Here is a 23,926-nt window from a genome sequence, read left to right on the forward strand (position 1 = left end):
TTTCAAATTTTGCTTTATAATGTTCCTGTGAAGCACCTTGTGACAGTTTATTATGTAAAAAGTGCAAGACAAATACAAGTTGCTGTTGTATTATCAACAATTATTAAAAGAATTTCATGGACGAGTCCAACAAAACCTACATACATGGTGAACAGGTTTTTAGATATTATGCTGCACCCATCATTCGTGTCAATCATGCAGAGCACAAGACTCAATTTACATTCCAGCATGATTCACACCTAGATTTTAATCAACAAAGTCATTCGAATGTCAGCAACAATTTTGAGTCATGAGCAACTTATTCTTCAAACATGTTCAGATTCAAACAATATTTTAATATCAGCAAATTTGATTCAAAATCTTTGAAGTTTTTTTGAAAAATTATGCAAGCTGTCTTCACAGATGTCTTTTGAAATCACACTGAGATCTTCTATTCTCCAGCTGACTTTGGGGTGGAGGGGTAAATCAATTCCTGCTATATCAAATACTTAAGACTTTAAACAAATACTTACCAACCATATGTATTTGATGCAGACAATTAGTGTATTGATAGAACTGCATGCATGGCTGGCAAAACAGCATAGACTACGCCCTTCGCCCAAACTCCCAATTCCTCCTGCTTGGTTAATGATGCCACTGCACAGTGCGAGCAGAAATTCTTATGAGATTGGGAGAGAAGTCAGTAGCAGTGATTTAATGGGTGGGAAGAAGGGAAAAGCTAGGAGCACACTTACGTGGAGGGAATTTGAAGCCAGGAGTGGTGCTGTAGAGGGCTAAAAGAGAGAAGCCAGAAGTGGCACTCTGGGGAAGGGAGGGAAAAAGCTGAAGGAGGGAGTTGGGAAAAAATCTACTTTGAGGTTTTAGGAAAGCACAGTCTTTGTCTCTGCTGGTGGAAACATATTTGCTCCCAGAGTCTGCTCTGCAGCTCTGGCATTCATTAGGAATTGGTGGTTATATGTTCAGTTGCCTAGGATTAAAGCTCTGGAATTCTCTCTGTCACTCACTCTCCTCCTTTAAATCACTCTTTAAAACTTACCTCTTTGGCCAACCTTTTGGTCACCTGTCTGAATATCTCTATGTGGCTTGGTGTTAATTTCTAAGTGACAATGCTGCTGTGAAGTACTTTGGGACATTTTACTACAATAAACATGCTAGAAATACAAATTGTTGGAAGGACAAGCATTCAATTCACACTACTTTAGAATAGAGAAGGAAGTGAATGCCATCAAACCATAGGGGGCACTGTGCTGTTGGGGGGTGGAGAAGAGAAACAAAGTTAAAGAGGAGAAGCCAGGACGGGGGAAGAGAGTGGGAGAGGAGAAGTGGCGGTGAGTTAGATAGGATACAGTGATGCGAACTGGGTTTGGATGTGGAAAAGAAGTGTGACTGCTAAGGAAACGTTTGGGGATGTCAGATCTGGTAGTTTTGGAGGGTATATAATAGTTCTGTGACTATGGGGGGATGGGGGAAGAGAGAAAGAGTGACCTTTGAGGTAGCTTTTGTGAAGGCTGGGTCTGGTTGTTCTATTGACAGCCTAAAGTTTTATTTTTATCTTTAAAAAAAAGAATTATACAGTATTAAAAAAGTGTTTAAAGTTAACATGAATGTACCAATTCTAAGTAAAACATCAACAGGTCTCCCTACAATAACTAGAGTTTATAAATGTGCTGCCTACAACTCCAACTGAAATTAGACTACAGTTAAGAAGATTGGGTTCAAATACTCTACTCATAGAAAATGGATTAAAACTTTTCTCATAGTAAAAGATCAACTGCTGCTACTAGGTGAAAGAATTTTAAAAATAAAGGAAGATCATCATTTCCCAAATGTCACAGATATTTTCAAGAGGATTGTACAAAAGTCCCTTCTTAAATGAAACTTCAGCAATGCTCATGTAAGTTCTTAAATGCTGGAAAATAAATCAAATAAATTGTCAAACATTGAAATTTCTGGAGGCTAATTGCTCCTGCTCTTCCCGTCCACCCCATACTCCCCCAGAAAATAAATCTTGGGCCTTCTCATCCTTAGGCTTGTATCATCCTTCAGATACTTATGTTTCCATTTCCTTCAAAAAAAAATGAAGGAATGTTGTCTATGCAAACTGCTCAAGATTATAGGCTAGTGAATAACTGCACTTTCATTGTAAGTCTTGTTTTGAAGTGTCATTGACCTGTATTCAGATTTGCTTTTGAGCAGTTAGTCTTTTTGAAACTGTTGATCAGCTTTTGCTAGTTTTCTAGGTTTACATGCGTCTTGTTGGAAATAAATAATCATTTGTACCAGTTATACAATTTGATGCTTACCACATAAAACGAGGTTTTAATTATCAGGCATGCAAATATGCACCTACTTAATTGTGGTCTTTTCTTCATATAAAATCTTAATTTAAAACAATAACCTACCTCAGCATGTTGTTGTGTGCCCATTTGAGATGAAGGTTTTCTTACTGAAAACTGTTTCTTCAGAAACTGCTTAGTATTCACAGATGGGTCATCAGATTCAATTTGTTTTTTAAATTGGCTGACTAAATGCAATGAATTGCTTGATGTATGTTCGCCAGCCTGTCAATATTATAAAAATGGATGACATCATTGAATAGAAGAATTTTTTTTAAAAGAGGCAGTTTAATAAGGGCCATGTTAGATTATCATTCCCTCGCAGATTTTAAGTCATTTATTATTCAGTTATTCCTCATAAATATTCCAACAGTTCTCCAAAGAACATTTGCAAACATGATAGAACAAAATGACCCAAACCTAGTACAACACAACTGATCTTGTGACTGAAAATCTCGACATGAAGTTAATGTTGCTTTTTCACCAGAAGATAACTTGAAGCGGTACAAGATAAACAACTACACTGCACCCTTCAAAGTTTGCTTCATTCCACGTGCTCTAGGCAAGACTAACCACTCTGTTAGGGAGCACATTTTTGAATTTCATTATCAAGGAAGAAAAGGCAATAACAGTGAAAAGAATATTTAGGTTCTCTGTGTACAACTGTTCACTAGAAAAAAGTTTTTGGTCACAAAATATTGTAGTCTTAAGAAAATTGCAGTAGCAATTATTTTGTTAATATACTGTAAGCCAACATATTTTTACCTTTTAATGTACAATCACTTTTTAATCAAGTAACTGTTCCTTTGCTTTCTTTTATATTAATGATTGTAGACCAGTTGTGGCGGAGTCCTGTGTGTGTGGAGTCGGTCTCATGGTGGCGACAAGGTGCATTGAAGTATCATGACCAAAGACATCTAATGAACTGTATTGTGGGACTGAAGGCACAAGATGGGATGGTCAATTTGTCATGACAGAGTCTTGCCAGAATTAGCAGTCTGCAACACCAAATAAACTGCAAAAGTGGGAAGAGATTCAAGCCTTGCTCATTAAGAGCTAAAAATACAAGTCTGTCAACACCAGTCTGGAGGTTGATAATGGTGCAAGAAATAACAAAGCAGAACCAAACCATCTTTGTTATCTGAAGCAGTGGGCCTTGAAATTCATGCATGAGGCCCAATTTGTGTAGGAGCGTAAGATATTGGTACGGTTCTTAATGAATACTTTGCGTCTGTCTTCGCAAAACAGGGGGACGATGCAGATATTGTAGTTAAGGAGGAAGAGTGTGAAGTATTGGATGTGATAAACATAGGGATAGAGGAGGTATTAATGGAATTAGCAACCTTGAAAGTTGATAAATCACCAGGGCCAGATGAAATGAATCCTAGGCTGTTAAAAGAAGCAAGAGAGGAAATAGCAGAAGGTCTGACCATCATTTTCCAGTCCTCACTGGACACAGGTGTGGTGCCGGAGGATTGGAGAATTGCTAACGTTGTACCTCTGTTTGAAAAGGGAGCGAAGGATAGACCGAATAATTACAGGCCAGTCAATCTAACCTCAGTAGTGAGCAAATTATTGGAATCTATTTTGAGAGACAGGATAAACTGTCACTTAGAAAGGCAAGGATAGTCAGCATGGATTTGTTAAGGGAAGATCTTGTTTGACCAACTTGATCGAATTTTTTGAAGAAGTAACAAGGAAGATAGATGAGGGTTGTGCAGTTAATGTGATCTACGTGGATTTTAGCAATGCTTTTGACAAGGTCCCACATGGCAGACGGGTTAAAAAAATAAAATCCCATGTGATCCAGGGAAATGCAGCAAGGTGGATACAAAATTGGCTCAATGGCAGGAAACAAAGGGTAATTGTTGATGGCTATTTTAGCGACCGGAGGGCTGTTTCCAGTGGAGTTCCGCAGGGCTCAGTACTGGTCCCCTGCTTTTTGTGGTGTACATTAACGATTTGGACATAAATGTAGGGGACATGATCAAGAAGTTTGCGGACGACACAAAGATTGGCAGCGTGATAGATAGCGAGGAGGACAGCTGTAGGCTGCAGGAAGATATTGATGGTCTGGTCAGAAAAGTGGCAAATGGAATTCAACTTGGAGAAGTGTGAGGTTAAACAAGGCAAAGGAATACACGATTAATGGGAAAATACTGAAGTGTAGAGGAAGTAAGGGACCTTGGAGTGAATGTCTACAGATCCCTGAAGGTAGCAGGACAGATTGATAAAGTGGTTAAGAAGGTACATGGAATCCTTTCATTTATTAGCTGAGGCACAGAATACAAGAGCAGGGAGGTTAGGCTGGAACTGTATAACTCATTGGTTAGGCCACAACTTGAGTACTGTGTGCAGTTCTGGTCACCTCATTACAGAAAGGATGTAATTGCACTAGAGAGGGTACAGAGGAGATTTATGAGGATGTTGCCAGGACTGGAAAAATGCAGTTATGAGGAAAGGTTGGACAGGCTGGGGTGGTTCTCCTTGGAACAGAGAAGGCTGAGGGGAGATCTGATTGAAATGTACAAAATTTTGAGGGGCCTGGCTAGAGTGGAGGTGAAGGGTCTATTCACTTTAGCAGAGAGGTCAGTGACAAGGGGGCATATATTTAAAGTGATTGGTAGAAAAATTAGAAGGGAGATGAGGAAAAACTTTTCACCCAGAGGGTGGTGATGGTCTGGAACTCACTACCTGAAAGGGTAGTTGAGGCAGAGACCCTCAACTCATTCAAAAGGAGTCTGGATATGCACTTTAAGTACCGTAAGCTACAGGGCTACGGACCAAATGCTGGAAGGTGGGATTAGAATAGATGGATCGTTTTTCAGCTGGAACAGACACAAGGGGCCAAGTGGCCTCTTTCTGTGTCTTAAACCTTCTATGATTCTATGGCCATCACCTGGAGAGGTATTTGGCTTGTTTTGAAAAAAAACTGAGGTAATTGCAGGCCAATTGAAGGAGTTAAAGACAGATTTTACCTTATATGGAACAGGGCCATAGCAAAAAAAAAAGTATTAAGAAAGAGTTCAGAGGAACATCTTTGCTACAGTGGTCAGGGTGGCATGGTCGGCGCGGGTCACGCACGGAAAATTTGTTGGCAGGCAGACTACCGAGACAGAGTCCGGCTCGCAGGGCTACAAAGCAACCAGTATTATCGTCAGTATGCACTACTGCTTAGTGGTGTAAAAAGGTGTACCACATCTAGTGGCACAGTATCCAAGTTGTTGTCTGCCATTGATACCCAGAGTAAAGGCTAGATCCTTTAGACAAAAGAGAGCGTCTTACAATGCACAATCAAGTGTCATTCCCATAGTGCTCTCTTTACACAATTTCCAAAGTATGCATGAATGATTTGTTATTAATATACATTAGCATGCATAGAGCACAAAATGATATCGAGCAGAAACACACCATTGACGTTCTTCTGCACATAAACTACTTATGTACCTTTCAAACTCAGGAGGAGCAGCTTGTGCACTCTGCTGCATTTCCTTTGCATTTCCTTCCCTCTCCAAAAGGAAAAGCGGAAATACACAGTTACTCTCAGCTTATTTTTCTGATTTTTCCATTGTGATATGAAAAACTGAATCTGTTTTACACACAAAACTACAAACTGAATCACAGAGTAGAAATTCTAAACCACTTTAGTACCACAAGGTGGCAGTGACCGTGTTCTGCACCATTATTTTGGCACTGTACCTGAGTGCTAAAGCATAGTCATGGCCTTTTTGGAGCATTCACTTGAAAACAAGCTACAAAGTTGAATCTTGGGGTTGGATTTTACCTTAAGCAGATGGGAATTTTACCTTAAGCAGTGGTGAACCCGCTTCCGCCTAGCCCAGGGATCCATCCCATATTTTACGGGTCCCCCCTCCGGGCTTTAATTGTCCCGAGGCAGGACTTCCACCCACTTGAGGGAGGAGGTCCCACCTCAGTGAGCTGCCGGCCAATCAACGGGCCAGCAGCTCTTAGTCCCAGCAGCACCACCGGGAGTGGCAGCCACTGCTGGGACAGCAGCCCAGCCGAAAACATGGAGACTGAAGACGAGGTTAAGTTGGGCTTGCCTCACCAGGGGGATCAGTCCTTCCCTGGTGAGGCTGGAGTGGTCATTTGTGGGGAGGGGGCGTCTTGGGTCCCGGGGATGGGTTGGAAGACAGGGGTGGCCCTCAATCGGGCACCCTGTGCCTGACTGCAATGACCCCCCACCCCACCACCCTGGAGCACGAAAAGGCCAGCAACTATCGTTGGGCGGCCTTTCACATCCCCAGCATGCCCGCTTTCCATGGGTAAAATACCCGTGGAATCAGGAGAGGGCCTTTAAGTGGCCGTTAAGTGGCCACTTAAGGGCCTCGATTGGCCTCAGGCGGACGGGCCATTCCCCCCCCACCCAATTGCCGTAAAGTTGACCGGAGGCGGGAGCGGGGCGGGTAGGCCTCCTGGAGCCTCCCGCTCAATTTTACGCCGCCCCCACGTCACCATCCAACCCGCTGGAGCGGCGTAAAATTCAGCCCTTGGACTGCATATCATATTATTTTGGCCTAGTGGTAAAAGGTGTTTTGTGTTGAGGTCGTATGTGCAATGGAGTTAATTAGTGAAGCCATTCAATTTGTAGTCAGTGCATAAATAGAAGACTAAGGGAAACACAGATCAGGAGAAGACCATCACAGAGGACTTAACATTAGCAAATTCATTTCATTGATTCGTCTAGTGTTCACTAATACCACTAATAAAACAGAAGCTATGTGCTTGCATGCTAAGAGTACACAAAATTTAATGCGTTTGGTAACACTGATCATTCTTAAAAAAGCAACTAAAATTTGTTGGACTACTACTATTGTTCCGATAAAACTTTAGAAACAAAATTCAGAAAGGTTGGCCCTCACCTATCTCCCACTAGCTGCAGCTCAAAAATCACCCTACTGACCCCAATCGCAAAACAGACTTACAACATTGCCCAAATCACAAACAGCCCTCATGTCCACTGGTCTATACCAAGGCTGCAGCTCTCTCCTCCCTTCATGTCCTACATCCACCTTTTAGCCATCCACAACTTCCTGTCCGAGCACCAAAGGAAATATCGTCCCTCACAGGCCCCTTCCCAGTCAACTGACACGGAAAAATATTCGAGAAACAGAACATGAAGTCAACAAATGAAAAAGGACACAGACGAGCAGAACTGAACAAAACAAGAAACACACAAAAAAGTAGCAACTAATATCTTTTGTAGATACAAGCAAAACCTAATTTATATCCTCCAATTTCCCTTAAGCAAAGCCCAAAGGGATGGACCAGTTAAAAAAAAAATGAAATGCACATTAAAAAATGTTACTGTAAATTTATTGGACTTCTGCAAAAATATTGATGACAAATTTGGTTATCAGCACTTGCTCTAGCTTCTGGCAAAATGGAACAGATTGTTCTATAGACAAAGGCAGAATATAAGGAAAAAGATGCAGCAGGGAAAAACCATGGTAGCATAAACAATAAACACTGGAGACAGAGAACAGACAGGCGGTATCTGTTATGAGAATACAAATCAGTTAACAGTTCGGGTTTAGCTGCATCAGAACCCACTTCTCTAATGCTGTGTTTGTTTTGGATTCTCAGCATCTGAATACAGCTTTTTGTCCAAAAAGTACCACAAAAATGGCCTAAAACAAGTAGGACCGCCTTAATGCTAATTCTATTGAGGACTCTGTGGGGATGGAGAGAACAAGAGAGAAGAAATTACATTTCCTAATATCTTTTGTACTGCATTGAAATATGTGAAATTTTAAGAAAGGTTGATTAGATATATAGTTCAAAAATGAGCTTTACTTATTTTCAATAGATGCCCTGGTCCAATTATCCTCTCTTTTAATTGCAGTTAATCTGAATACAACATTTGACCTTGACTCATGGAGGCTAATTTTAACTTTCCGTAGTGGCATAAAACCAGTGCTATTGGATATGTCGCCCATTATACATCCTGTTTGATTTTCTTTTCCACTGACTACGATATAAAGTTCAAATTAATTCAGCAGGACTTTGTAAAATTGATGATTGGCTAATCTTTACCATCAATCAATGGGTGCGTGTGTGTGCGCGTAGTATAAAGTTAAGTATGCCTTCAAATGTAAGCTAAAACAGTGGGCATGATTTTTTAGCCATTCATTTATTTACAGTAAATGCTAGATTAAGCCATGTGAAATGATCACAGTTCGTGAATTCCTTTTGGAAGGCAGAGAATCAAAAACAATATGTCAAAAAATTATCAAGAATAGGCAAAACTTACAATCAAAAAAAATTAGTTTTAAAAACCCTAAGCTACAATACATTTAAATAAAATCACCATATTATGAAAATATGTAACAGAAGAGTTTGTCTGTACCTGAAAAGGAGAAAATCTGTGAAGCTTCAGTGCCCCCTTTTGATGGAATTTAGCAAAACAGCTGGAACAGTAATCCTCTCCACACTCCACACAAACCTTTGAAAAGTGCAGAAACATTTTAAGGTGAGACTAGCTGAAATTCTCATTGATTTAAAGAAAAGAGACATTTTTCTGCCTCCGAGCGTATATGAGGTTATCTTTAGAGCACAGATGCAGCCAAAAACTAAATGGAACTTGTGCTTTAGGGCTGCTTTTACAAAATCAGGCTCCCAGTTAGCATTCTTAATCACTAGGAGCACATAATGGGAATTGTGAGCACACTTATGATTTTTCACATATTACAATGAATGGATAGAAAATTGTGAGAAATGCATATGTGGTGCTGGATTTTATGTGCCCCCTTGAGGCAGGGTCACAATGTGTGGCAGGGAGGCAGAGGGCCCGTTACTGCCCCGTCGCCAAGCGATTTTCACAGGGGCAGGATAGGCCGATGACAGGCTTCCCATCCAGAGGCCAATTGAGGCCCTTAAGTGGCCTACTAAAGCCACTATTTTTTTTATTCTTTCATGGGATGTGAGCATCACTGGCAAGGCCAGCATTTGTTACCCATCCCTAATTGCCCTTGAACTGAATGGCTTTCTAGGCCATTTCAGAGGGCAGTTAAGAGCCAACCACAATGCTGTAAGTCTGGAGTCAAATGTAAGCCAGACCTGGTAAGGCCAGCAGATTTCCTTCCCTTCCCTAAAGGACATTAATGAACCAGATAGGTTTTTACGATAATCGATAATAGTTTCATGGCAGCATTACTGAGATTAGCTTTCAATTCCATTTTTCTTATTAATTAATTGAATTTAAATTCCATCAGTTGCCATGGTGGGATCTGAACCTGTGTCCCCCCACGGCATTAGCCTGGACCTCTGAATTACTCATCCAGTGATATTACCACTACACCACTGTCTCCCACTTAAGGGCCTCTTCCCCCCGCCGCTGGAATCTAGCCAGTGAAAAGGCTGAGGCTAGTTTGCCCGTGCCTTTTTGGCCCGGCACTGGGAGCCCCGTCTCCTCCACAAAATCAAGCCCGTGATTTCATAACTTAGCAACAGCTTCCTTTGTAAAGTAAAGTCACTTCCTCCAAAAACTACAAATAGGCGAGCCTTTGTCTGTATATACTGGTGTGAAGATACCAACCAGCAGGTGGGGGAATTGTGCCTCTGGCTCTGACCAGCCTCGGCATTCCTCAGTTGTTTCTCTTCTCTCAAAAAGAAAAGCAATGAAACGTCCAATGGGAAATATATTAGCCCCGTCTGAAATTGGAGCAAAATAACAGCCTCATAGTAAATGGCGCAAACACAGATGTCAAAGTAGTTGGTAATAAAAAAGTAAAAATACTCCAAAAATAAGTTTGAAATAATCTTTAAACTGCTGCTACACTCTTTAATGTCTTATCTGCCATATGCAGATCACCTAGCAGCCGGAATGCCTATTTATACAGCCAAGAAAAGTAATCAGGACAAGAGACGGAAAATACGACATTTCATAATTTTTGCCTCATTTCCATAGAACAGCCCAAAAATGTTTATACAACCACTGGAAATGATGCCAGAAATAGTACTGGCAAAAAAGTGGGCACAGATCTAGCATCACAGAATTCCTTCTTATTTCCCAATTGGGAACACACAGATCACAGTATTCTAGGCTAACTACTCACTATCAGCATTCGCAGGCATGTATTGGAGGACAGTGGGTTACACAGATGTGTCAGCCATGGGTAGCACTCTCACCTCCGACTCAGAAGGTTGTGGGTCAAGTCCCACTGCAGAGACTGGAGCACAAAAGTCTAGCCTGGCACTCTAGTTCAGTAGTGTGGGAGTTTCATAGGCGCTCTCTTTCATTAAACCAAGACGTATGGTCTCTCAGGTGGATGTAAAAGATCCTGTGGCGCTATTTTAAAGAACAGGGGAGTTATCCCCAGTGTCATGGTCAATATTCATCCCTCAATCTACATCATTAAATCAGATTATCTGGCCATTATCACACTGCTGTTTGAGAGAGCTTGCTATGCACAAATTGGCTGCCACGTACCCTGCATTACAACAGTGACTACACTTCAAATGTAAAGTGCTTTGGGACGTCCTCAAGTCATAACAGGTGCTTTATAAATGCAAGTCTTTCTTTTTACCACTCACTGTGGTTTAAAAATATTTTGCTGCACTTCACTCAAAAATAAACATGAATTCATATGTCACCTGTAAGGGCACTGCTCTGCCACAGCTATCAGTTTGAGATTAGTAACCAGAGGCAACAAGATTGGTAAACCCAAATTAAATAATTGGTTCATAGCACACTGGCCTGCGAAGAGTGCTCTATACATGCATTCAAACTATCGTGTGTACAAAGGCTGGTTAAATTTGAATTATAGAAAAGAACTCGTGGGCTAGTCAACTCTTTGGTAACAGTAAAAAGGTTAGAAATGATTGTTTGCTTTGCACTAATGGCAATATACATCGGTATCTGTGGTCTCAAATAAATTGCCTGGATTCAATTTGGGCAACTTCACAGCTGAGTTACAGCACACATTGCTCATGCATGGGAAACCTCATAAATCAGTTTATAATTTATTGCTCTTTCCAATTTCCTGACATTCTCATTCTGACTATAAACCAGCTTAGATTGTAGATAGCTGAAAATTAAATCTGATGATTAAAACTCTATTTAAAATATTAAATGTTACGCCAGAATAGCATTAAGCAGCAAGGGTTCTAGAAATGGCAGCCTCACATAATATATGGGAACAGACTGTCAATAGGATAACTACATTTTTAAAGCAAAATTGCTAATTTAAAGGGGCAATAGTTTGCTTAGATTTCAGACTAATTGTGATTGAGAAGTTCAATTATTCCTTTACAAACGTCAGAATTTGTGCAAGGGATTTTAAAGCATATATCCATAAACTCATCAGTTCTTCCTACTATTAAATTGAAGTGTCACATTGCAACCTAATGCCAGTTAAAGCAGGTCATCAGCTTTCACATTTCCACTGACTCAGTGTCATGAAGACCCCACCTGCCAAGAATGAGGCATATTAATTTTGTCAAATGAACATTAATTTTAAACTGTTGCTGGAAGGAAGAAATGACTTGTTTGAAGAGATCAGCAGTGGCTGAAAAACATTTGCATACTAAGAGACAGTGCCTGGAGACAATAGAACGGCTCCCTAAGTCAATGAACCTAAATGGATTTTGATCACCAGACATTAAATGTGTAAGAAAGCCAGCATTCCAGGGTGTCTGTAAGATGGAGAATCCACAAATGCAGGAGTTTGTTAAAACAGCTAGTCACATGACTAACCTGCTGGCCCAGGTTTTTATTTGAACTGCTTACAGCACAGTTTAAGTCAGATTGCAACTGAACTTGCAAGACGACAGCCTCTTTCCTGGCTGGCTAGCTAGCTCTCTCTCTCTCTCCTGAATTTCCAGATCCACTGAAGTCACTTAAACCTCAAGAGAGAAAAGACTCCTACATCAAAGCAAGTTTTAAAGCATGCACTGGGCCCCAACGAAACAGCAAGACTTAACGGCAATCAAAAACTCTACATCGAACTTGTGTGTTTATCGCGTATGCATGCTAACTTGGTCGTGTCGCGTATGCATAATCATTAACCGAATTAGCGTTTAAGGTTAATAGATTTAAACAAGAACGGTGGAAGTCTAAGAAAACCTGTCTGGTTGATTTCTTTGCCTTACAATTGGAGAGCAGTGAACAAGAATTCACTGAGGGGGAGCTAAAAACAGTGTTTTTAAAATTAAACCCTGTTACGGTTAAACCAGGCAAAGGCTGGGAGGGAACCCCTAGACCCCTTTCTCACCTAGTCGTAACACTCAGTTACTGTTATGTCAAAATATTTAAAGTACATATCTCCTGTCTTACTTACCAGCACAGGACTTCTGATCTCACACTGTCCACACGTTTTCCCCAAAACCTTTGGCTTTTCAGTTACACAAACTGGCACATTGGTGAATACATGTTTTGGAGGCTCTGAAATAAGCACAATAAGAAACCATTTCATATGCTTATAACCTGCATGAACACAAATTAACTAAAAACAACAGCCATACCTGCACACTGATCCTTCAGTATTCTGATTTTTGTTTTTCCAGAAGCTATCTGTGACAGAATAAATGTAATTTTAAAAGGGTTACTTTGCAGAACAGCAGAAAATGACTCCAGGCGAATATGTATATTCATATCCATTTATATGCAACTATTTGCTCACTTTAATAGAAAAAGGAGTGCAAACGTCATACCTGGAAAACAAAGCTGGCTAGCACAAAGGTCCAGTCAATTAAATTAACTGGAGATTGTTCATAAAGATTTTCTCAATCTACCAGCCATTCACTTGTTAAAATTAACATTACCAACAACCCTACTCAAACCTTTGAAAACTACCCATAGATTGTGACATAAAATGCCCCTGTTTTTCTCCAAAGCGACCAATTTTGCTACCATCTTTCTCGAGCGCCTCGTCCAATAGTAGAAATGGCATTTAACGTGCATCTTGTTTCAATGACCAGTTACTCTGCTATCCCACCATCTAGAAGACATCCCCATGCTGAAATTATCTAAAGCTACTGTTGCAAGTCTTGGACATCACAATACAGGAATCATAACATAAAAATCCCTGGCAGATGTTCTAGACTAATCTTTGGAGATTAGCAATGGTCAGGAAGAAATCTGATGATTTTCTATCTGACAGCAAATTTTTCTAAGAATTAGCCAACAAAAAAACTGGAATTATTTCAGACATTTTTAGGTAGTCAACACAGTTCTGTGGGCATTGTAAGTTTAGTTATTGTACTCTATAGTACCTTGCCTGTATGTTTACTTCTGTGTATTGTTTCATCTTTAGAATTCTGCAGAACATAATTTAGTTGGTTGATTGTGATGTGATATTGGCCACCAGCAGAAAAGAAAAACTGCGTCTTTGTACATAATATTCAGTTTTTTAGAAAAGGTTCAATGCAAACTGGATGATTGCATAGGATTTTTAAATAAGCTTTGAAATAAAAGCTATGGAATTTATTTTTCACTTCAGAAAGCAAGAGACAGAGCCCATTTAATCTTGTCTGTTTGTTTACACTGTTGTTTCGAGAAATGAAACACCTTTTCCTTGCACCCCCCAACTGTTGAGCAAAAAATACCACAGGCTGTACCTAGAAACAATATAAATCATATTGTGCTGACGTTTTTATCCAAAAATTATACCAGGACATTAATGGAGGTTGTTTCTGGAAGGGTTTATGATCAACAAGATTAGCAATTTATATGGGATGTTGGTTGCAGTCTCCATCCTCACCTCTCCAAGAGATGCAAAAGGCTAAACAGAAGCAACACCTCTCTCCAGGTAGCTTCTGCTATTACTACCCCCCTTGTTTTTTTTTGTTCTTCATTACCTCATTCATATATTTAAAAGCATGTTTATCCATTGTTTTTTTCTCCACACATGCCCCCTACCTTGCCCCCACACCACCCCTCCACCGTCCAAGACATGTAGCTGTTTCCTGATATCCCAAACACCCAACTCCCAGGAGCATTCTTCACCATCTCTGCCCACCTCCTAACCTCCCTGCCTAACCAATCCCCAAGATCACCCTATTCCCGATGCTCATCTATCCTTATAAATCAGGCCAAGCATCATCAATCTTCTCAACAATCCATTCTTCCTAATAGTTCACAAACCCGCATGACCTATTCACGTGCACACCTAACTGTCCCCCTCAAGCTTCAGACCAACCACCTAGTCATCAGATCGCTCTTGCTTCTGCTTCCCCAAGACGAAGGAACCAGCAGTGCTGTGATAATACAATATAAGTTTATAAAGTAATTAATGAAAATAATAAAAGCCCATTTTCAAGCTCAGTGTTGGAAACAGAATTTTATTTCTTCTTAAAAATATTAGGGTTGGAGAGGAATAAGGGGAAGGCTATAAGGGAGGATGGAAGAAACAATGTGAGAGTTGATAGGGGCAGTGCATATGGACAATAGAAATGATAGGGAAGGATATGGGGGAGGGATGGAGCAACTGTAAATATATTGCAAGTGTTTTACTCCCATCCATGCCTGAAATGATAGAATAAAACACAGACAGACACTGAACGGTTGGGCAGAAAAGTGAGCTAGGACTGGTATAGAAACATTCAACTAAAAGGATTCATCTATGCTATAATTTCTATGATTCTACAATTACAGTTCTCCCCAACCATGCTATCTCAGTAACAGTTATTAGAATTCCTCTGTTGAGATTCTACAAACATTGCATCAAATGCTATGGAACCAAATGAGGACATTAATAAGCAACAGCCTCAAATAGAAATTTGTTCCAAATGATTTTATTTTGAAGTCTCTCCTTACCTTTTGATTAAAATTTTCTTTATTCCTCAGCACTACCTGCGCATGATTTACAAGACTCCCCATCTGTCCAGATTTCCAATGATATGGCCCTGATCGTCTACAATAAACAAAGTGGAAAATAAAATCATATCACACCCATTAAAAGCTACGCTGATTCAAAGTCCAGTCTATATTTTACAGTGAGATTATCAGGATATCCTCAAAAACCACAGTGAGGTAGCTAATCCCTACTACTGAGTGACATTGAGCAGAAACTAAACCGCAAATGCTCAGTTCCTACACACTACCATCCTGGAGAAAAACTAACTTCATAGAAATCTATTAACATTTACTATGGCCAGGCTTTACACTAGTCAAAAATGACTGTAAATGAAGAGGGAATTTTATAAGTGCAAGAAAAAAAGAAAATGCAGCAAATTAAAAGGAAATTGAAAGTTGCATCAGGATCAAATTTTGATTGGCGGTTGTAATATGTAAATTCTCACAAATGTCATAAGAATTGAAATTAAAGATAGTTCCCAAATTCATATGAAAATTGACCCAGCCATTCTGGAGCAAAATTGCATCATTTATATCATCTTAAATGTTGTCATTTGTTGCAGCAACAAGAAGCAATCATTAATGCAAAGGGTCCAGCATGCAGTTTTATTTCAGAGACAGAGGAGAAGAAACCGCTAAGTTTCTGAGTTTAGGAGAATATTCTACTTCAAAACTTGTGTAGCCAATGACTGAAAACTATATCTGAAATTACCTTAATCTGGTGGCACTTTTTAATAAGTGCCAGCATATCCCCAACATATATGCCAAAATAATTTTTATTTTGAGACTCTTCTTTTGAAGCAAGATCTTTGCGTCCCTCCAATTTCCACCTATCCTAATATCTCTCCATGTGGCTCAGTGTCAATTTTTGTCTGATAATGCTCAAGTAAAGCCACTTGGGATGTTTTTATTACATTGAAGGTGCTATATAAATGCAAATTGTTGTTGTTATTGTTACAACTCTGTCCACCTAGTTCACAGCTTTAAAAAAAAATTATGTGAAGCAGTAACTCATAACACTTACTCCCGTTCCTCCTTTTCCTTACTCATGGCTTGACGAAGCTGCTGCAATCTCTGTTCCATTACATCACTATCTAGTTCTAGCTGCACAGTTTCTAATCGTAGCTCCCGAAGATTTCTACAGAAAAGAATTGAAGACTTATTGTACATGATATATTGGGAAACTCGAAATCTATAATAACCTGACAAAGATAACCAAATAACAATATATATCCTTCCAGTCCTGCTTCTTAACTGAATTTTTAGAATTTGTCCAATACTCAATACAATGAAGCACCACTAAGTGGCAAATGCCAAACTCTCAGACACTGAACCGTCCATTTTAGAATTTCAGAGCATCAATTGTGTTTCATTATATGCAGGTGGAGGGCATTAATTGGGATTTCACTTAAGCAGGTATCGAGAGACTGGGTGGCGTTGAGTTAGGACGTGTGTGCTTGTAATGTTTTATTCTGTAAATAAATGTTAGACTGAGTAAAGATTGGCTACAGTTCTATCCTTCACCAACTGGCTTTCTTGAATACAATATGGTAGCAGAGGATGGTTGCCTAAAAGTGAAGTTGGATACTAAGAAAAAAAAATTCAGACAGAAGACTACAATCCTAGTAGCCACTGTGAGAAATGGCAGAAAAAGCAAGTGCAAATTATTGGGGTAGAATTATCCCCCAATGTTCTCGGAGTCTGAACCATATGAGCAGTGGAAGAATGAAGTGGATATGTGGACATGGGTTACGTCCCTACCAAAGAGGAAGTAATAGCCTTAGAACTGTTGCTTCCTACCAGAAGTAAAATCAGAAATTAATTATTTTGTGAGCTGCATGCCTGACAGTTGGACACTGATGAAGGCTTGGATCTGCTATTAGAGTTCTTGGATGAATTTTACAAGAAAGATGATCTATTAAATGTCAATGAGGCATGGTCAAACTTTGATAGATTTTGAAAAACAGATGGTTACTCAATGGAGAAATGCATCATAAACTTTAACCAACTGTATAAAATATTGAGGGAATTGAATAGAGATCCCGGGTTCAGTACTAGCATTTAAATTGCTGGATTGAGCTAAAGTGTCTCATATGGACAAGCTCCTGGTTCCAACTGGTATTCGGTTCTGAGAGAGAGACACCCTGTTGGATCAGATATCTGCTGCCTTGAAAAAATTCCTGGCGAAAACAGTAACTTCTTGTAGCCTTAGAGGAACAAATGGGGCATTGCGTAGTGACACAAAGAATAGAGGACTCAATGATTGCCAGATTTTGAAATAGCCCAGATACTGGCATCAGTACAGCGGATGAATTACAGACAGGCAGAATTAGGATGAAAGTACCTTTAGCAGATCTTGCAACTACAGCAGAATACAAAATTGGAACAGCAATAATAGGCGAATGGATCTCAGAAATGCCCAGGAACAGTTACTAGGTACTTCAGGTGTGATTCAAAGTACCATTATGCGATGAACTGCCCAAAGCAGAAAGATAGTATCCTCAAAATGATACATGACAGAGAATTCTGAGGCAGAAAATGAAGATAATAACGAATCCGAATGAATTGTACTAGTCACAAGGAGTTTTTGTCCTGTAATGAATCTGTTAGTCGCGGACTCATTCAACTGTGCTGCACTAAATAGTGCTTGCACTTCGACAGTATGCACAACAGATTGGTTAAAATATTATCTAGATTCACTAAATTGTGAGAATCGATGCAAGTTTCCGGAATATAAAAGTACTGCTTGCTTTAGATTTAGAAATGACAACACATTGAGGTCACTAAAGAGTTGTAATTCCATGTAAAATAGCTGGAGTAAGCCACTTTATCAGTACTGATGTATCCCTAGTGAGATAACTTTGCTGTTGAGTAAGCTTTCTATGAAAAAGGCACAAATGAAACTTGACATGGAGCATAATAAATCAATAGTTTTTGGAAAGTCAGTGGATCTGTAGTTTACCCAATCATGACATTATTGTATCTCCTTAACAAAATCTAATGTTCTTTGTTAGAGTTTTAGATAAGTCTTAATGGCATCAGGTGATAAAAATCAAAGAAAAAAGCAAATTATCTTAAAGATACATAATTTGCTGGTCCTGCTTGTCAAATATTAAAAACCTTGCTAAAGAATGCTGATGTGGTTGAAGAATATACAAGGTTAATGGAAAAGATCAGTGATAAATGTGAAATCTGTAAGAAATATTGGAGGGCCCCTATTTATAAAGCCATATGCTTTATTAACTGCTTTCTCAACCTGCCCTGCAACCTTCAATAATTTGTGCACATATACGCCCAGGTCCCTCTGCTCCTGCACCCTTTTTAGAATTGTACCCTTTAATTTATAGTGCCTTTCCTCATTCTTCCTACCAAAATGAATCACTTCACAGTTCTCTGCATTACATTTCGTCTGCCACATATCTGCCCTTTCCACCAGCCTATGTCCTCTTGAAGCTTATCACTATGCTCCCCACAGTTCACAATACTTCCAAGTTACTTCTATACCAGAGAAAGAGCCTCTGACAATGCAAGAGAGAGATCTCACAGTAGCAGTCCCAACAGACGGAAAAATGCAAGTAGAGGTTGAAGCTTGAATAGATTACACAATGAAATGAAGGCTACAGAACAGTCTCTAAACAAAACTAGGAGCAGAAATCTTCGTGACTGTGAAGTTTTGGTGGCTGCCAATACACTAATAAAAGAGGCAAAACAAAATAAATTAGTTAGACAGAGTTTGGAGTTTATACTGAGGTGTCTTGTCACATGGGTGAATTTGTACTGAAAAAGTCCTTGCAGATGGGACTTGAGGCTAAAGCGAAGCTAGTTGTTAGGGATTTTGATAAGCGACTCGGAGATACAGATGTTAGAGTGGACTCTCCCACAGCTGAAAAGTAATCTTGGAAAATCCTTTTAGCTCTTTTGGTCACATTTTCATGGGAGTGTAGATCAATTGACAGAAAAGCCACATTTCTGCAGGGTGATGCTTTTCTGAGAGAAGTGTTTCTGAAACCACCCGAACAGGAAGCAGATGCAGAAGGAAAACTATGGAAACGAAATAAATATGTCTATGGCCTGAATGATGCTTCCAGGATGTGGTATTTTTCGGTGACATTTGTTTTACAGAAAATAGGTTGTGTTCAACTAAAAGCAGATCATGCAATGTTTTATCGGTGTCATGAAAGGGAAACTTTCAGGCATCTTCATGATACGCCATGATTTCTTATGAGGTGATACTGCAGAATGAGAAATGTGTTATTAAGATTAGAGTAGAATTTAAGATTGAGAGTCTGGCTTCTGGAGCTTTTAAATATATTGGTTTAGATATTAAGCAGCGTAGATCTGGAATAAGTTTGAATCAACAATCCTATTTAGAGAGTGCTACTCCCATCCCAGTTAATCATACTAGGACATCACAGAAAGATGATGTTGTATTTAAAGAACACACAGAGTAACTGCAAGACTTGATTGGTCAGTTGAATTGCTTGTGCACCCAGACTAGACCAAATGCTAGGTTTGATGTTTTGGAGTTAAGTACTATGATCAAACATCCTAAAGTCGAGAATGTTTTAAGGGCAAATAAAACATTGAAAAAAATTAAGTCTGGATAAATGTGTACTTAAGTTACCATCCTTAGGTGACCCAAAGAACATGAAACTAGTCATTGTTTGTGGTGCTTCACATGCTAATCTTTCTGATGGGACTTTGGGTGCAGTTGGTTTCATATCTGATGGGTGAAAATGGGAGATGTTGTTCCTTTGGTAAGGAAGCTAAGAAAATACAAAGGGCCGCTGAAAGTATTTTAGCTGCTGAAACAACGGCTCTTGTGGAAGCAGTGAATATGTGATTCTATCTGTCAAATATTTTAAGTGAGATTCTATACAAGGAGCTGACTGAAGATAGTATACCCATTGAATGTTATGTAGATAATCGTTCATCGTGGAATCACGTACATGCTACAAAAAGCATGAGCGAGAAAAGTTACAGATTGACCTTGCTGGCTTGAAACAAATGCTGGAGAGAAAGGAAATCTCTAAAATTAAATAGGTGGATGCAAGTCTTTAATTCTCTGGTTGCTTGACAAACAGAAATGCTTGTACAAAGAATTTTTAGGAGTCCTAGAGGAAGGGCACTTCGCGATGTAATGCTTTGTACAGAACATGGACAGTTTTTTGATTTATTTTGAAATTTTGGTTGTGCATATTAACTAATTGCTATTTAAAGAGAAAGAAGGGAATCTGTTAATTGTATATTAATTGTATTTAATTATATGCAGGTGGAGGGCAATAATTGGGGTTTCACTTGAGCAGGTATAAAGAGACATTCACTAAAACTGGGGTGTGGTTGAGTTAGGAGATGTAGTTTTGCAATGTTTCATAATACTCAGTCTAACATTTACGTATGAAGGCTGGCTCCAGTTCCATCCTTTACCAACTGGCTTTCTTGAACATAACAGAGTTCTAAAATGCTGTCTATTTCCACCTATCCATTAGTGGAATTCTTTAAAAAATCTCTTGTTAATATATTCCAATGGCTTACTGACACATCTAGTCTCCAACGTATTTCTGAACATCCTACTGGGTTCTGCAGAAATGTGGCTTCTAATATGATTTCTTCATCCCACATATACATAATCTACATGCAATCCTGTTAACATTTGATATGTACATGTATTTTTGTTTTGACATTTTACCTCTTTTGTGAAAGAACAAATGATAGTTTATAAAATCAGTACCCATTTGCAATTTTATCAATGCTTGCACATTGACATTGCTCATAAGTTGTTTGAAACCTGGGACAATGTGTGAAACGAAGCCAGTGCTAAGAAGAAGTAGCACTGCTAAAAATTGTTAAAGTGTAAAAGGTCTCACATTTAGAGGAATTATTTGCAATACATCAATAAAATACATATGACATTACATCAGTTAAACTGATTCCGGCTACAGCACAAATGCTGCAGTTAACTTTTGTACCTGTCCAATAGCTTTATGTGATTTGTATACACGACAACCACCTAAACCTCTTTGCTCCTCCACAGTTCCTAGTTTCGCACCAGAAAAAGAAAATATTGCAATTTCATGGATCCAGTAAATGATCTTTCACTTTGCCACAATGAATGGCCTTTGCCCACTCCTTTAATATGCATCCCATGGTCAAGTCCTAAGAGCTACTAATTAACTCTCATAGGCCCAACAGTCTCCAAGGCAAATCATACATTTAGTTAAGCTTTTTATAGTAATACCCAATCTTAAGAAAAACTTATGATTTACCAGCTTGAAAAGTAGTATAGTAGGAAAAAGTATTTATTTCTCTTTTCTATGCATTCATTACATGCTCCAACTACAAACATATATTTGCAAATAGCTATGTAGCAGATAACAAATCAGGCTAAGAAAAACAAGTTCACTTGGCAAACTTTATAGTATCTTCACACTTTGTAGATACTGTAGATGTTAGCAAGTATTTTGAAATAAATTCTTAAGGAATACTAAAGCAGCAAGTCCAAATTAATCATAACTTAAGAAGTCTGCTTCTCACCTTAAGTCTGTTTTAACATTTGTAGAATCAATCTCATCTAATTTTGTTTGTAGCTGCACAAAAATATTGACAATTATTGTATTTAAAACTCAAAAACAATGAAATTTTGGGTGGATGCCTGAGATGGACTACAGACAAATATTTTTTACTATGTGTTGTAAAATCCAACATTGCAATTTTTTTTTATTATTTTATTTTTTAATCATGTGCCTGTTTTTTCATGTGGACCGAGCTGCTCATTATTCGGCCAATAACACTCTCTCTGGACTAATGCTTTATCTTTCACCACAAGCATTAAAACGCTCCTTGCCTTTGTCCCATGACAGCTTTGTTATTTAGGACTGGATTTTACCATAGTAAACATTGGTGGCAAACCCGTTTCCACCTAGCCTGGGGATCTGACCTGCATTTTACAGGTCCCCGGGCTTTAAATGTCCCGAGGCGGGACTTCCACCTGAATGAGGGAGGAGGTCCCACCTCAGTGAGCTGCCGGCCAATCAGCAGACCGGCAGTCCCAGCAGCGCCACCAAGAGCGGTGGCCACTGCTGAGACTGCAGCCCAGACGAGGCCATGGAGCCAGGACCTCAGGTGAGTTGGGCTTGCCTCACTGTGGGGGGAGGGGGGGGTGTGATCAGTGTGGCGGCGAGGCAAGAATAGTCATTTAGGAGGGGGGGGGGGGGTCTTGGGTCCCGGGGGTGGGTTGGGAGGCGGGGGCGGGCCTCAATCAGGCACCCTGTGCCCGACTGCCATGGCATCCCCCGGCATGCAGAAAGGCCAGCAGCTATCGCTGGGCGGCCTTTCACGTCCCCAGCATGCCCGCTTGCCATGGGCAAAATACCTGTGGAGGCGGGCGAATGCCCTTAAGTGGCCATTAATGGCCACGATTGGCCTGGGGCGGGCAGGCGGGCCGTTTCATTCCCCCCACCCCCCCGCCAACCACCATAAAGTTGGCCAGAGGCGGGAGTAGGGCGGGAAGGCTTCCCAGAGTCTCCCGCTCAATTTTACGCCACCATCATTCGACCCGCTGGGGCAGCGTAAAATTCAGCCCTTAATCTCTCCTGCTCTCTGCCCTATCACACCTTCCCTTTTATTCTCTTCCCAGTAAATCACCCACCCCCTTCACTTGCTTGAAACCTAATTCTTTTCTAACCTTTGCCAGTTCTGATGAAAGGTCACAGACCTGAAACATTAACTCTGCTTCTCTCTCTACAAATGCTGCCTGACCTGCCGAGTATTTCCAGCGGTTTCTGTTTTTATTTCAGATTTTGCAATAAAAATGAACACTTTTTATTTACCATGACATTAGTTTGGAGTAAAACTTATGACCTCTGAATGCCGTTTGTAAAAATTAGCTGCAGATCAAGGATTTGCACCAGGCTTAGTTACCACCACAGATTGAAAGCACCACATAAGTTAGGTTTGCAACGGTAGCAGGTTCATGAATTAAACTAGTGAATGCATTTAGTTCAAATCATGATCTAAAATGGAGAAGTTAGCAAGCACTATAAACATAGTTAAAAATACAAGGGGAGGTCAGAATCTGTTATTTCAAGTTTTATCCTCTTGTAAAAATTCTACTTCTGCATATCCATTAAAATTTTACATTTTAACAAAAATGTAATTCGCCCAAGATGCCTTTATTTAATTTACCTCGCTTTTAGCTTAACAGACATGCCAGGTTTGTTGCCTGGGATCACAACAAAATCATTGGGATTCATAGTTCAGTGATTGCGACAATTCAAAGTCAAGGAATAGCAGCTGTGACATCCAACAGCAGTGCGAGAACAGAGATTTCTGAAAAACAAAGGATTTATCTATTACATCTGTAAAATGTAAAAAATAGTTAAGCTACTGGATAATACCCACGTCACATTCAGTATGATGACATGATACAGCAATACAAAAGAGAGCTAAATGCAACATCAAGGAAGTAGCATATTCTGGCATATACTAGGTTTCGAAGACATGAAGCAAGGACATATGTACATCTCGTTCTGGGTATTCTACTGTAGTTAGAATGAAAAAGCTATGGAGACCATAGAAAGGATTAGTAAAATGATAACAAGGATGACGAGAAATGGGAGAAACTGGAGTTTGTTCACCAGAATGAAGGGAGAGGAAATTTAATAGATGTACTCAAAATTCTAAAAGGGTTTGAGCAAGTAAGTAGGTAAAACATTATTTTCACTGGCCAGCAGACAGGAGCACTTGAACTCTGTAGCAATAGGCTTGATCCAAG

The 23,926-nt window shown here is 39.7% G+C and overlaps 1 protein-coding gene across 4 annotated transcripts in view; it reads right to left on the reverse strand.

Annotated features, from left to right (window-relative positions):
* The window catches only part of zbbx (zinc finger, B-box domain containing), a 154,923-nt gene extending 131,446 nt beyond the window's left edge, over window positions 1-23,477 (reverse strand). For 3 of the 4 annotated variants that reach the window (XR_010975964.1, XM_068042184.1, XM_068042182.1), the window contains exons 1-7: window positions 23,338-23,477; window positions 16,178-16,291; window positions 15,115-15,211; window positions 12,822-12,870; window positions 12,638-12,741; window positions 8,707-8,802; window positions 2,403-2,561 (exon numbers count right to left, since the gene is read on the reverse strand). Coding sequence is in view for 3 of the 4 variants with exons in the window: in XM_068042184.1 (XP_067898285.1) it covers window positions 2,403-2,561; window positions 8,707-8,802; window positions 12,638-12,741; window positions 12,822-12,870; window positions 15,115-15,211; window positions 16,178-16,291; window positions 23,338-23,405 (687 nt within the window). In the remaining variant the exon portion in view is untranslated. The remainder of the gene's footprint in view (window positions 1-2,402; window positions 2,562-8,706; window positions 8,803-12,637; window positions 12,742-12,821; window positions 12,871-15,114; window positions 15,212-16,177; window positions 16,292-23,337) is intronic. The other variant, XM_068042183.1, reaches the window with a different exon arrangement.
* Window positions 23,478-23,926: the final 449 nt, after the last annotated feature.

This window comes from Heterodontus francisci, chromosome 11 (assembly GCF_036365525.1).
Source record: "Heterodontus francisci isolate sHetFra1 chromosome 11, sHetFra1.hap1, whole genome shotgun sequence".
Classification (NCBI taxonomy): domain Eukaryota; kingdom Metazoa; phylum Chordata; class Chondrichthyes; order Heterodontiformes; family Heterodontidae; genus Heterodontus; species Heterodontus francisci.